Below are 15,111 nucleotides of genomic sequence, written 5' to 3'. Positions count from 1 at the left end.
CCGTCACACAAAGCACCACACAAAGCTGCAGCAAATAGGGAGCCGCAGAGAATTGGGACACTAACGAAGTCACCCTAACAACTCTCCTAACAGGATGTACCAAGCCCAGGCCACCACCTGGGGCAGGGGCCGCGCTACACCGCTGCCTTCAGACCCTCATTCTTCTCGCCCACAACGGAGACGACGCCGTGAGGGCACCCGCAGGGCGCGAAGAGAGATCAGCCCTGTAGGTGGTCGCTGCTGCTCCCAAGCGCCAAGGGAAGACCATGCCGGTGGCGGACAGTCCTCGCCGGTACCCTAACGACAGACACAGCCCCGTCCTGCCATCAGCGCCGCACTCCCGGCACTCCCACCACCCCCTCAAGCCCGCTCCGCGCCGCCCGGGGCCCGCCTCTTATGGCGCACGCGCAGCGCGCCAAGAGACCCCGCCCACTCTCTCCTGCGAGGCGCGCGAGTCGATGACGTTGCTCCCTCCCCGCGTCTCGCGCGTGCGGTCACATCCGGTAGGTGAGGTCAGAGCCAGGACCAGGGCCGCCATTTTGGGTGGCAGGGTTGGGCGCGGAGCGGGGTACTGCGGCCGGCGGCGGCCCGCGGTGGGGGGGCAGTGAGTGCAGCCTGCGGGCGGGCGGCCCCCATGGCCGGGCAGTTCGACTCCGAGGACCGGGCGAGCTGGTACTGGGGGCGGCTGAGCCGGGCCGATGCGGTGTCGATGCTGCAGGGGCAGCGCCACGGGACCTTCCTGGTGCGCGACTCGGGCACCATCCCCGGCGACTTCGTGCTCTCGGTGTCCGAGAGCTCCCGCGTCTCACACTACATCGTCAACAGCCTGGGGCCGGCGGGAGGCCGGCGGTCCGGCGGCGAGGGCCCTGGGGCCCCGGGTGAGTGACCCCCAGGGCTGGTGGTGTCCCCAGTCCCTGCCGCCCCGGGGAGGGCGAGCTGGGGCAGCCGAACCCCGGTATGAACTTCCCTGCGGGCGGCTCCACTCTCCTCCCGGGCGGTGTTTCAATTCGCGAAGCTCTGTAGCGGAATTAAATCGTGTTTTGCTGACCAAGCTGAGCCGTGTATCGCCACCTGACTTCCAACGACCTAATACCATAGTTGAAGATACACTGGAGCTGAGCGCTTAATGCAGACCCCCCCCGCCTCCCCGGAAAGGCGCTACAGCTGTAGCGCTCCCACAGTCTTTTTGTTTCCACCAGCCAGTTAACTATAGTTAATAGATGTTGTATGTCATCACAGCCAGGGCACAGTTCTGTGGAAGATTCACCTAAAAGTTTGCATTCGACCAAGTGAGTTTTGCAGTAGACGGCAGGGTGTCAAGCTGTATTTCAGGTCACTCATCGGCTGTTAACGTGGGCAGTTTTAAATACATTCTTCAAGAACCAGTGTTCCTTTAAATCAGATGTGAAGGTGGATGTTATTTTTCCCCTGTGTGTTGAGAGGGAGGGTTTGATCTTCCTCATCCACCTACCATCTACTATGGAAACTGTTAATGCATATCCAGCATTTCTCTCTGGTTGTGTCAGAGGGAAAGCTGTACCATGTGGAGCAGCGTTTCTGCAAGCAGGAGGGTAACTAAGCGAACAAGAGCCCTCAGCAGTGAAGTGTCCTTAGATGTGTATGAACATCTCCTGGAAAGGCAGCAGTATCCTTGCTGGGGGCATTGCTGAAGTTGGTAGCAGAACTGCTCAAGTTTGGCTATCAGTGCTTGCAAAATGATGTGGTGGGTGTATTGCTGGCATCTCCGAAAGGAACTGCTGCATCATTTTGAAGCCTGTGTAACAAATCCGTGTAATAAGAGGTGTGGTGAACTTATTTGGCAGCCAATTAAACGGTATATGAATTGCTACAGTCACTTCCTGATGTAGGTCTATGGTTGGAATAAGAGACCTACCTGGAAGGGATTTTTCAGCCTTTGCAGAAACTGCAGTTGACTAAGGAGGAGATAATCTAAGAAAAAGCACAGCTGTTGGCTGCAGGGTTGCATTGTTACATGGCAATTTCCCCTGCTCAGGGGAACGTTTCACATTGGCAAATTTGGGAAAGCCCAAAGTCATTGTGTTTATCCCAGAAACCTACTTCAGCTGCAAAGCGCTCTTAAGTCACAGAAAGCTCCTCAAGGTAGAAGTTAAAGGTGGCTGAAGCTAACTGGAAGTAAAGTGGAAGTCATTACTGCCGTGGGTAATAAAACGGTTTGCCCCAGAACGTGGTGGATTCCCCGTGGTTTGATCTCTGTGAAGACAGTTTTATTGCTACACATTTGCAGAGGCTTGGTGTGTGAGTTGTTGAAATGCATGGCTGGTGATACATACAGCAGGATAAGCTACTAAGTTGGTTTGCTGTGCAATCCGGCCTGCTAGGATCTTAAAGACAATAGTGTGATGAAAACCACTGAATCTGTGTGCCTGTCACTTCTGGGCAAGTTTTTCTAGAGAGCAACTCACCTCTGGAAAAACTCTCTTCCTGTGGTATCACTTTTAGTACATAACCATCCTCACTTTTTGTCTTAGATTCATAAGGTCACTGATGCTTATGGGCTGGCTGATGTTAGGGGTGTTAAGTTTTGGTGTTTTTTTCCCAAAATCACTAAATGCCCCTTAGGTAATTCTTATCTGTTTAAAATGTTTGTGTGTTTTAGAAGAGTAGCTGCTGTTGTAGCTCTGTAGGCTGTTGGTGCAGTAGGCGTAATATATGTTAAAAAGTGTAACTATGTTTGGGTTGATCTCATTTTTTTTCCTTTCCCTGGCTGTGAAGAGGGTAGATGATGCATCACTCCCGCACCACAGACACTCCTGTACTGAGATTTTAGTAGCTTTAAGTAAATTATGCCTCCGTGCTGACACTGCTCTCTCTTCACACTCAAACCAAAGGAGGTGTGGGTGGGTGTGTATTTTAAATTAAGCTGGAAGGGTAATTAAATTGTTCTTCCAGTAAAAAGTAGGTGGGGGGATATTCTGCAGTGGGAGGGAGATGGAAACACTGGCAGAAGATTCAAGATGTTTATGTAAGGGAACTAATGCAGTAAAATGAAGTAAATGTTTGCAAGTTGTTATCTGTGGGTTTTGTGGCCAGGCTACAACATTAGGCAGAAGAGCTTCACTATGTTAATTGTATGGTACAGGGTTTTTTTAGCTATTGATTGTTTGGTAAATGCCCACTTCTCTCTGGGAAATCTGAATGTACCACATCAGGTCTTTAGGTTCATTTTTGTTAGTCTCAAGTAAGAGTGTGTCCATGTGCAGGGGATACTAGGAACTGAGCTTCGCACCGAATAAAGGAGGTGAGGAACTTTGGCTTCCCTGACATAAAAAGTCACAGTGTCACAAAGCCATTTCTTCCATTATAAAGTACAAAATAAACTTGCTAACTCTTTGTTAAAGTCACTTTTTGAGTGATGTGCTGCAGTTTCTAACTTCTTGCAGGTGATTTTTCTACCCAAGGCTGGCGGGGTGGGGGGGAAATGAACAGCAGTGCTTAAAATAGCTACCTCTGCCTGAAATGTTTTAAGGCCATTAAAAGAAAACAGGATAAATCACTGAATTGTGGGAAAGAAAAACACTCTGTTGCCAGAGGAGATAAAGATTAATGGAACTGGCGTTAGGGTTGCATGTGTGGAAAAGTATCACCAGTCACAGGCTAAAGAAATCCCAAGTGAGACCAAGGGCTCCATGCAGGTGTTAGCATGGTCATGGACAGTAAAGCAAATCTATGTCAGATTGCAAACTCGTGGTGTATTTGTGAGTCTGCAGTCAAAAGGCACAATATGCACTGCAACACAATGCCCAAAGTACCCAGAGAAAGATATACTTTCTATTCCAAGTGCAAAGTAATAAAACCAGAAGCCTTATAGTGGTGTAAAAATGTGTCCCTAAAGTGGGGGAGTGTGGCACAGAGAGGTTGCATTTTCACTAAGTATGCATTTTAAGAGCATGCTGCTTGACTTAAGGCTTTCAAGTCACTCCCATTGTGATTTTTAATAATTCAAACTGTACTTCCTGGAATCATGTAATCTTTGCATTGTGATATCCATGCTCAGCTCAGTATGAAACAACTTCAGAGAGATGTGAGCACTGTGCTTTAACTCTTGACACTTGGCTGGGATTTTTGTTTGGTTTTCTCTTCTGTTAAGGTCTTAAAATGCAAACTGTTGGAAGCTTGAAAGGTGTGTGCATTGGCCATCTGCTTTTCTCTCATTTCTCTGGTTATCTGCAGGAATGGCAGTGTAAGAATATTTTCCTGGTGTGCTTAGAGCTCTTCTCAGGAGCCAGTGAGTGGAGTTTTACTGGTTTTAGAGGGCGTTCATGGATGCTTGTTTGTTCTGCTCAGGCAGGGATTGGGAGGTGCTTGAGAACCAGGATAAAAGGTGTCCCTATGCGGAAGGGTGGGACAAACACACAGGCTGGAATGAACTGCCTTCACAGCAGAGTTCCCATATGCTCCAGGAGGAAGCTGCTCTGCATCACTGTGATATCTTTGAAATGAGAGCCAGTCTCAGTACCCTGCATGATAGGAACAGCTTTTCTTGCCCAAAATACGCTTTTAAGTTGGGGATGGGAAAGGGTGCAACCTTACAGGCTATGTCTAGAAATGAACAAGGAAAACTTTGATTTCCTGTAACCAGCTTCATTGGGAAGTCTTCCCTGTGCTGAAAAGGAAAGCTTATAGCTTGGGAGTAAATAGAAAACTGCCTAGTGGCACTAATACAGTTGGAGTGGAGAGAAATGTGAAACCCCTGTGATGCCCAAGAAAGTGAGAAGTTACCTGCCCACGCTCTCAACAAGTAGAATATTTGCTGGTTCCTCCCTCTACTTCCCCAGTACCTGTACAGTATTTAAAACACATGTAAGCAATCCTTTCCAGACTGACATGAAGCCAACACAGTGTGAAAGGGTTTTGTCAGAAAGGAATCAACATTGTGAACAGAGAACTAACAGGGTCCAGATTTGAAACTTTCCTCAATTTTGGGACACTTTGGATTTTAACTCTCTCCTGATCTCCCTGAGAACAGAGGTTTCACTAGCTGTCCTGACAAGCTGAAATGGATGGAATCAGGTGAAGTCCCAGCACAGATAGAGCTAGGATGGAGTAAGTAAGAAAGCCCTTTGTGCTTCTCCTTCAAAGGACTCATCTTACAGAGGTGCAAGCTGATTGGGCTACTTTTCCTTCTGCTCTGCAGAGAAGGGAAGATAATTTCTAGTGCTCTGGTTGTCCAACTTTAATGGGAAGTGACTAAAGTTCCTTCAGTAGTTACATTTACCTTTGCACACCTACTCTCTTCCTGAGAGCCCTGAGAAGATGCAGACCGTGTGCTGCTCAGACTTTTGCCTTCAAGAAAACTATCCCAGAATCATGAAGGAAAACAACTCCACATCTCAAATTAACCCACTTGCCTTGTTGCTGCCATTTTTCCTTGTGGTAGATCTTTCCTGAATTTTTCCATTGGCCTGCAAGTCTTTGTCCCATCAAGGATTGCACTGATTTTTTTCCAATCCTAGAATGTGTCTGGAGGGTCTTTGTGCTCTCATTCCTCCTCACTTGTGCAAAATGTCTTTTAGAGTGCAGTTTTCCAAGATAACAGGACAGATTTTGGTCACTCCTTCCCCATGCATAAGGTTTCAGTGGACTTTCCTCTTAAGAGTCCAACTTTGGTTTTATTCAGATACCTTTGGCAGCTACTTGAGGCTGTTGTGCATTAATTCAAGAGAGTGAACCTGTTAAAAAGGGTAACAAATTCAAACAACAAAACCCAAGAAGCTGTTCATTCTAGTGATGATTCTGGTCCTGACCAAGGCTGATGAACATTACTAATGAACTGCTCATTTTCTATGAGTTTTAAGATTTTTCTGTGCAAACCTTGGTAGACATAGAGATCTCAGCCTCCTGGCTGAGTCAGGAGGTTTTACAGGTGGTGGAGGTGACTGTTGCAGGCTCTGCATTTCTGTCATGGAAAATAAGTTCCGTGTCAGTGAACTTCCCTGAGACTGAGTTTTCTCCTTATGTCTTCAAGGATCTTTGCTCCCCTGGCCCTATGAAAGTGTCTATGACTTTTCTTTCTTATGTAGTTGTCTACATAAGCCTGAAAGGTTCACATCTAAAGTATTAGAAGATGTAAACTCATGGTTCTGTCACCAGGTTTGTCTGAAACTTGGCGTCAGTACCACTTGTTGTGAAGCATGGTTTCCCACTTCCGACACTAGTGAAGTGCAGCATTCCTAGGTTGTCTTATATAGTGATGTAGTGCACTGAAACTGTTTTGAAGTGGTGTAGGGGTGCTGCCTGTGTGGCCAGAAGTCATCTCCTGTGAGACCACAAAGCTAAGAAGTGCCACTGAGATGAAATTCCAAAGTTCTTGCTAAGCCTGGCTCTGTTAAAGCTCATCAACGAAAGCTGAGGAGGTCTTGCATCTTTTTAGCTTTATGCTTCAGGAAAAGAGAGTCTTCCTTCTGCCTTCATGCTGCTTTCCTATTTCTTAATGTTTAATTTAGCTTCCTTAGGTATTGATCATGCTGGTTTCTGGGGGGCTTTGTAACTTTTTTAGTTTTGCTTCTGGATTTAGGCTTACTGCTTTTGTGGTTATTTCTATTGAAAGTCTTTTGGGGCTGTTAATGCATGCAAATGTGCATTTCCCTATGACTTGGTTCTTTACATTTCCTGTAACCAGCTTCATTAATGTTTGGGTTCCTTCAGGATACTTCAAAACTTATGTGCTGAGTATTTGTCTATGTTAATCTTACTGAATCTGCCCTTTTCTCTCTTGGAGCCTCTTTCTGCTCTCTTGAAAGAACTTCTTGCAAAGTTAGCTTTCCATGCTGACAATGCTACTTTGAAAGGAGTTTTGGATCAGTGACAGCTTGAAGAACTCTGCTAGCTTTGTACTGCAGAGCTGAGTCTTAGAACTGTTAGATATTCCCTGCAGAGAAAGAGACTTGCAAAGTAAGAATGTCTTTCTTGCTCAAAGAGTTACTCATTAAAGCATAAATCTTATCCTCTCCAGTACCCTCCCCCAGCCTTCCACAATTCTTCCCATTACTGATTACACAGCCTATGGTACGTGGTAGAAATAGAACATCATGTGTATAGTTTCCCCCAGCTAAGCTTGAAGAACATAAACTGGAAAATGTGCAGCACACAGACCAAAAACTGCAAGGGATATCATCACTTTGGTACTTCTGGTGACTTGAGTACGAGCATCATCTGTGTTTTCACGTTTGAGGTTAGGATTTATAGCTTCGGCTCCATCTGACAAATGGCAAAGAAACGACAAGGCTTGAGATGAGAAAAGGGAATTATCCCCATTAGGAAAACATAGGCTGTTGCCTGGAACTGCATAAAACAGCATTTTCTCTAACTGTACCTCCTATCAAAGTGAAAAATAACTTCATTTGCTCATTCATGTAATTTGTTTGCTGCTGTTCCAAGCACTTTTCTGTCATGTCCATGCCTTTAACCCAAGATACATTACAACAGGTAAAAACCCATTGCAGCGCTGCCCTCTTGAAATGAAGTCAAGCTGCAAGAGAGTTAAAAATCACTCCCTTGGAATTGTACCAAAATTTCATCTGATTCCTAGATTTAGAGTGTAAAGCAGGAAAAATGGAATTGTCTGTTGCTAAAAATTGTGTAGCCTCCTGAGAAACTTGGATGTCCTGAATGTTTTTATCTCCCACATAACATTCAAGGAAGCAAGGCATTTTTATCCTCGTTCAGGAAACTTGGCAGTGCCAAACAGTTTCTTTTCCCCCTCTTTGCCAAAATCTGTAAAAACAATACTCTACCCTCACAATCCTCGTAGTGAAATACACAGAAGAGCTGAACATTAGGTGTGTTGCTCTAAAGATGTCCAAATTGACTATCCAGCTACTTCGCTGTGTGTCTTCTCACGTGTTTAATTTGCAGCCGTCGCTGTGGCACGCTCTCTTTGACATGTTTCCTTCTTCTTTCAGGGTTGAGTCCCACCAGGTTTCGAATAGGTGACCAAGAGTTTGATTCTTTGCCAGCTTTACTGGAATTCTACAAAATACACTATTTGGACACTACAACCTTGATAGAGCCAGTTTCCCGCTCCAGGCAGAACAGCGGTGTTATCCTCAGGACGGATGAAACTGAGTATGTGCGAGCTCTCTTTGACTTTAATGGCAATGACGAAGAAGATCTCCCATTTAAGAAAGGAGACATACTGAAAATCCGGGATAAACCTGAAGAGCAATGGTGGAATGCAGAAGACAGCGAAGGAAAGAGGGGAATGATACCTGTTCCTTACGTCGAGAAGTATAGACCTTCCTCTGCTACAGTATCTACTCTGATTGGAGGTAACCAGGATAGTTCCCACCCACAACCACTGGGTGGGCCGGAGCCAGGGCCCTATGCCCAGCCCAGCATCAACACTCCGCTCCCTAACCTTCAGAATGGCCCTATTTATGCCCGGGTTATCCAGAAGCGAGTCCCTAATGCCTACGACAAGACAGCCTTGGCTTTGGAGGTACATAATGGGCAAAACATAGCAAGAAGAGATCTGTTCAAGGGATTTCCCTTTCACATTGTAGTTTTGTAGGAATGAGAAAGGGGAAATCGTTGTAATATTGGTTTTGCATCATGATTGATAAGCTTCTTGAAACAAATTGCTAAGTGGCTAGAGTCACTTGTAGACTAGAGTTTGATTGTAGCATGTTTAGGCTACTGAACCAATATCATGTCTTTTGTCAAACATCACTAACATAACTGTTTTCCCATCCTTGTTTGCACTTCTGAAGTCTTTGAGTTTTAGGGGGGAGGGAGAGGGAGCAATTCATGAGTTGTGTGTCTGCACCTGTCTTTACTGTTGTTTGCCTCACCCCAGTCTTTCCGAGGTGTGCTGGTTGTTTGTTGGGTTTTATTCCCAACCTGTTTAAAAGCAATCAGTGGAAACATTGATAGTAGCTTCAAAATTGCACAGCCTGAAATGATGACGACGATCACACAGAGGGTTTTATTGCAACATCTGAACCTCAAGCAGATTGCTCTGGTTTTTAGTTTGTGAAGCAGGAACATAGATGACAGTTCATTCAAGAGGTCTCATGTAAAACAGTGATTGATGAAGTATGATTTGTAATCAAGCAGTGAGTTTCCTCAAGGTTGATTCACTTCCTGATACCATCTAGTACTCGTACATACCCTCTTTGATTGTTTTCCCTCTTAAAAAGGAGATTAGAGTGCTCTATCTCCCCATCAGATAGTTATCCCCCAAGTTACATTTGAGGAAATTGAGACTAAGGTATTCTCAGTAGCAGACCTTTGCCTTAGGATGATATGTAAATTGTATCCTTTAATCTAGGCTTTCTTTGAGCTGGAGGCTCTGGAATTTCCTGATACCTAATTGACTTCCTGTTTATATAACATTTTAAGTACTTGGGAAAAAACAGTTTCTGTGCTGAGTCAGAGCATCTCCTCCTCACTCTCAAATACTTTAATTGTGCAGAGCACACAAAGCACTTCAGTGATGTGGCAACTATACTGTGTGTCTTTAGTACAGAACTGGTAAAGGCAGGACAGGATTCTGTAGATCTGATAAGTGATGTACAGCTCAGGAGATGGGAATTTTTTTCCCCATTGTAGGTAAGAATTACAGGGAAGCAATCATAGAATCAATAAGGTTGGAAAAGACCTCAAAGATCATCAAGTCCAACCTGTCACCCAAGACCTCATGACTGCTAAACCTTGAACACTTCCAGGGACAGTGACTCCACCACCTCCCTGGGCAGCACATTCCAATGGCTAACAACTCTCTCTGTGACGTGAATACAATCTGAGTTACTCTGTGTTCTCTTGCATTTCTGAGTCAAAGGAGATACAGGATATAAAATGTAAATTTTTAGGCTGAGGAACATGTATAGAAATTCATGCCAACTCACCAGATTTTGGGGACACCTGCAAAAATGTTAACCTTCAGCCTTTCATGCAACCTAAAATGCTGTCTGTCTTTCCTCTTTTTTTCCCCCCACTCTCTCCACCCAGCCAGCTCCTGGAGCTTGGAAATATTCATGAATGTCATTGTGGACTGCTACAATTGCCAGATATTAGATTTTCTTTGAGCCTCTGGATATTATGCTGTACCATATTTAGCAAAAACCTTTTTAGTTTGTTTTCTGGATTTTGTTTTTAAGCTCTCATTTATTAGTGTGCTGCTAGTGCTCTCTTAACTTTGCATTTAATGTCACTTAAAGCACAACCCCACAGCACTGCCCAACTCACAGTTTGGTAGCATGGAGTGAAACAGAGAGAGTGGGAAAATACTGACAATCCAGGCCATCATTAAGTAACTCAGAGTGAAAACAAAATGCTTTACACACTGAAACACAGCTTGTGAATGCCATAGTTCAATCCTCTTCACTGAAACTCATTTGCTCTGTCAAGTATGCTGTGCTTTAGAAAGTGTAGATTCATGGAGAGTATCTCCTGAGCTAGCTTGCACCACTAGTGTCTTTTACTAACTTAGGGTAACAGGCTAGAAAGCTGAAGTGTGTGGGAGGGAGGGTGTGAGATGAGTGTAGGCTCCTCTCCTATGCAAGGGTGTAAGATTTAAGATTGTCTTTCTACCTTTATGTTACAATGGCTTTTGTAGGCCTTGTAAACTTAAGGAAATGCTAGTTGAGGATGCTGAACCTCTTGGTTAGGGTGATGTATTCCTGGCTTGCTACAGCTGTAAGGCTAAGAAACACAATAGCAGTGGTGGTTCTTTATTCTGTATATCATACTGGGGAGTTTGAGTTAAAACATGAACCATGTATCACTGCTTCCAGTAGGCCTTCCTGGCTTCTGTGCAGCTGTTACCATTTGGAACCACAATGTTGCTGAGTTGCTTTCAATGTTTGTATGGGAGAAAAGAAGAACAGACATTTTCTCCAAGTTGTTGGTTTTTTTTTTTCCTCTTTCATCCTGTCTATTGAAGTACTGTTTCTTGTTGTCTCCTTTTTTTTTGCATTCCCTTTTGCTTCGTGGTGTTCCCTCTCTGTTTATTTAGAGATCTCTTCTTAGATAACTTAGCAGAAAGCATTATGTAAATCTTACCAGTCCGTTTTTGCCCAGACCTCTTAGTAACTGCAAAGAGAGAAAGTGGGATTCTTTCCAAATCAAAAACTCTTATCCTTAAATCTGGCACTATTCATGGCTGGGGGTGGCTCCCACTGTTTCTCTCAGGGAAAGAGATTCTTGACTTCAAACGTTTTTGGCCCAAATTGCCAACAGAGTATCTGTGCTGCTCTGTTATTTTAAAACTGACATGGGCTTGAAGAGCTCAGGGGAGGAGGATCAGAGCAGATGATGTTCTAATAAAGGCTGTGCTGTATTATGGCAAAAAAAGATGGAGCAGAAGGTAATTTTAATGTTGCTTGTCACTAGACTTACTCAAGGAGTTGTCAGTCTGTATTAACTAAGAGAAAAGGGAAGCTGTGTGTGGTGAATGACTCTCAGATCCATCGATTTATCTTTTTTCTTTGTGACAGTAGCAGAACTCTGCCATCTTGACCTCACCAAAGAGGAGTGCTTGGAATAAAACCACAGCATACAGAAGTCTTCACATGAACCTTCAGTTTTGCTTTGAAGCATATGGGATATATTTAGTTCTAAACCTTCTGATGAAGACTGAAACAAATCTGGCTTTATAGCAGGGTACAGTGTTGTTTGTGAGGTGTTGTGCTTGGTGGGATGATGCACAATAAACTCCTGATACCATAAGTAAATGTTGAAGAGAATTCAGAGAGAACATCCACTTCTAGTCTGAATGTTTTTAAAAGTCCAGCACTTGTAATAATAATTTTTTTAAAGGTTCTCCTTCAGATTAATATGTAGAAGTTTCAGATTAATGTGTAGAAGTTTCAGATTAATGTGTAGAAGTTTCAGAGCAGTGTAGAAGTTTCAGAGCAATCTCTTCAGTTAAGGAACTATTTAAGCCATTTTATCAAGCCAGCATTTGTGAAATGATCCATGCTTGGTTAGCTCTCCTTTGATAGGTGAAAAGAAAGTAATTCAATGAGAAGGTACAAAGAGATGAAATGTGGACGAATGATTGTATCAGAAAGAGAGAATAGTTGCTAAGTGAGATTACCACAATGATAAATAAGGAATATTTAAGCTTGGAGGTCTTTCCTCTTTCACCAGTTACTGAAATGTAGCTTCTCGTAGTTAAAAATGGGTGTCCCTTTGCTGCAATGACACAGAGACACCCCTGAAAAGCAAGCAGCTGCAGGATGCTTCTGAGAGGGAGGGAATGTCCTAAGCATCCCATATTCTAGCTCACTGTTACTGCAGTGTTGAACCCACCTTTTGCAGGTGAGTTTCTTGTAAGTTACCCAAGGTAAACTCTATTTGAACATAGTGTGGCATGTTCTGAGAAGGCAGAGGCCATCAGTCCAAGAAAAAGATCTTAGAGCAGCTTGTGCTTTTTCTTTCTGAGCAGCTTGGAGGTTGCATGCTTTTTTCTGCTGAGGGCTGATCACATCCAGGTCTGAAGCAATTTGAAGTTATCTAGGATAGTGTTCTTGTTATGGCTGTGATTAGGAAATAAGATTTGCTGCTTCTGGTATTGTCACATTTAATCTTACCCTTGTTAAATTAGAGCTGATGTATTGTTTTGGTCAACAGAATATTTTTACTGGGACAAGCCCCCAGTGATTATTAGCAGTAGCAAAAATTAGACATGCTGCATGATTAAATTCCTGAAGAGCTGAAACTAGCATCCAGTAGTCAAGGACAGCTTCCTTTTGCCCACAGCAAATACATAAGAGGATTTTCCTCAAAATATGATTCATTAAAATGTCTATACTAATGACTACAAAAGGCAAAAATAAAGCTACAGCCAGAGTCCCAAGTGTGCCTCTCATTACAAGATAAGTAATCATCAGAGGTATGGGAAGCTTAATTAAATGTCCATGTAGTGGTTTGAATTTATGAACTGTTAAAAGCTGTTCTGGCAAAAGGTTCCAGGCATTTAAAACCTGTAAAGTTAATGGGTTGGTAACATCTTAAATTGTTTTCTTTGTTCTTCATTCACTGCCTGGAACGTGAGAATAATGAGGTTGTGGTTTAGATGACTGTGGAACACAGTGATGAGCACCTCTGGAGACCAGTCACTGTATGTTCAGGGCATTTCTGGATGAAATGCAGAAAGGCTCATGGCCATGCCTTGAGAGTTAATTTACAGGTTTAGTGAAAGAAAATTCTGCACAAAGGGCTGTAAATGGGTAGACAGCTTTTCAGTCTTGCATTTATTAACTCTCCAGTGACTTTGCAATATAAATTGTGCTTGTAGGTTGTCTAAGTGCTACTTAAAGTACCCTTCAAAGTTCAACAGTGTTGGAGATTGGTTAGACCTAGACTTGTGGCCTACATGACTGCACACCTTGGGAAAGTGCCTGCTGTTCAGTTTTCCACCTTTGTGAAAGGAAGACAATACCTTTAGAGCTGGCTGTGTGAAGATTAGGTTGGAGATCAGAATATGAGCTATATTCCTATGCTCTTACTTAGTGTGGGATGTTAGAAGCAGATCCTTTTAAACTAGAGCAGGTTGTTTTGTTGGTCCATAGGAACTTATTTTTCCAGTCAAACAGTTTGTGTATAAGAGGGGAGAGGGCATTGATTGTCTTTACCCATAGAATTTATTTATGTGAGAAATCCATGGTGGGTAAGACTTGAAATACCATCTGGCCTTGCCTCTGGTACTGGCTAGTTGTGGATGCTCAGAGTAGGAATGGAATGGCACTACTTACTCCCTCACATTCTCCCAATGGTTTATAATCTGTGGCCATATATATGTGCACACACAGAGACCCCACTTAGCCAGAACTTTCTTACTACTACCTGAAAAGCATTTAGTGGAATTTCTTGCCACTCTGTAGAGCATCAGGCCTCCCCTCCCTGAGCTGAGGGTGTGGATGGAGTATAAGCAGAGTGCAAGCCTCTGTCAGTTCAGTGAGCTGCAGGTCCTGTGATAGCAGCCGATGTCAAGTCCCAGGAGTGCTCTGGAAGATGGGTGTTGGATTAGAGGCTCTTCAGTTTAGGCAGTTCACACCTAATCTAGGTAGGCTTCTTTCTCTCTGTGCTTTCTTCAGGAATGAATAAGGGGTGGCAGGCTGATGTATCAGAAATGGTCAAGACTAAAACTGCTCTTTATAGAAGTGTATCTGGTACGCTTGGGTGCTATCACACCAAAGGGGAGGGGCAGCAGCTCATCCTCTGCCCTTTTATGAGTTGTAACACTTCCCTCCTTCTAACCCTGCAGGTCGGTGAGCTGGTGAAGGTCACAAAGATCAACGTGAGCGGTCAGTGGGAAGGAGAATGCAATGGCAGACGCGGTCACTTTCCATTCACACATGTCCGCATCCTGGATCAACAGAATCCTGACGAGGACTTCAGCTGAGTGTGGCTCAACAGTTGCGCTTACAGATGGGAACAATCTCAACTTGTTTTTATTGCCGATGCCATCAAGACTATGTTCCGACAGATGTTGAAAGCGGTATTGCTTGTATAAGCATTCTGATAACCTGCAAACCCCTGGGACTGAACACCACCATTCCTTAATCAAGGGTCATGTAATTCAGGGTACGACAGTAGATAACTTGTGTGTCAAGTGGCAGAACTAGTACATGATTATAGGTTGTAATGCCTGCTTATGTCCATGTGCACAGCAGACTGGACCTTGCCAGCAGCAGCAGTTGGAGAAAGCAGCGCTGTAGATGTTACGGTAACATTTATAGCTCTCTCTGGTCCTATTGCTTAGGTTGCTTCTTCCTCAGGCAATGAACATCAACCTTAGACAATTCAATATATAGATAGAAATCTCACAAATTTATCCTGGAGCTTTCTCCATATATTATTTTTCCCTCCCCCCATCCTGAATGCTCTGTCCTACCAAGGCTGGATAGTACTTTGCATGGTCAGTTACCTGTGCACAGTACAGAGCCCACTGGGGACAGCCTCACGATTCAGAGATGCTTACCATTTGAATGGTAAATGACAGATCAAATCAACCTCAGAATTCTAGAAGTTTGTGGACACTAGATTGATTTTTATTTTTTATTATTTTTTTCCAGTACTGTTGATGCTTCAAATGTAGCAGCTGATTTTAAATTAAAAATGTCT

General features: G+C 43.9%; 1 protein-coding gene across 3 annotated transcripts; it reads left to right on the top strand.

The window, feature by feature from the left end:
* The first annotated feature begins 520 nt into the window (after positions 1-520).
* Positions 521-14,853, top strand: CRK (CRK proto-oncogene, adaptor protein). 3 transcript variants are annotated; one of them, XM_054166500.1, is made up of 4 exons: positions 521-878; positions 7,944-8,479; positions 11,481-11,643; positions 14,252-14,335. In XM_054166500.1, exons 1-3 carry the CDS (start codon positions 635-637, stop codon positions 11,637-11,639), a joined length of 939 nt encoding a protein of 312 aa, XP_054022475.1. In that variant the 5' UTR covers positions 521-634; the 3' UTR covers positions 11,640-11,643; positions 14,252-14,335. The 3 variants fall into 3 exon arrangements, with proteins under 3 accessions (XP_054022475.1, XP_009901675.2, XP_054022476.1); XM_009903373.2 differs by lacking the exon at positions 11,481-11,643 and having other exon boundaries at positions 14,252-14,853; XM_054166501.1 differs by lacking the exon at positions 11,481-11,643 and having other exon boundaries at positions 7,944-8,309; positions 14,252-14,371.
* The last annotated feature ends 258 nt before the right edge of the window (positions 14,854-15,111 follow it).

This window comes from Dryobates pubescens, chromosome 13, assembly GCF_014839835.1.
Source record: "Dryobates pubescens isolate bDryPub1 chromosome 13, bDryPub1.pri, whole genome shotgun sequence".
NCBI lineage: Eukaryota > Metazoa > Chordata > Aves > Piciformes > Picidae > Dryobates > Dryobates pubescens.
The sequence above is the reverse complement of the archived record's forward strand: the minus strand, read 5'-3'. Positions and strand labels throughout refer to the sequence as shown.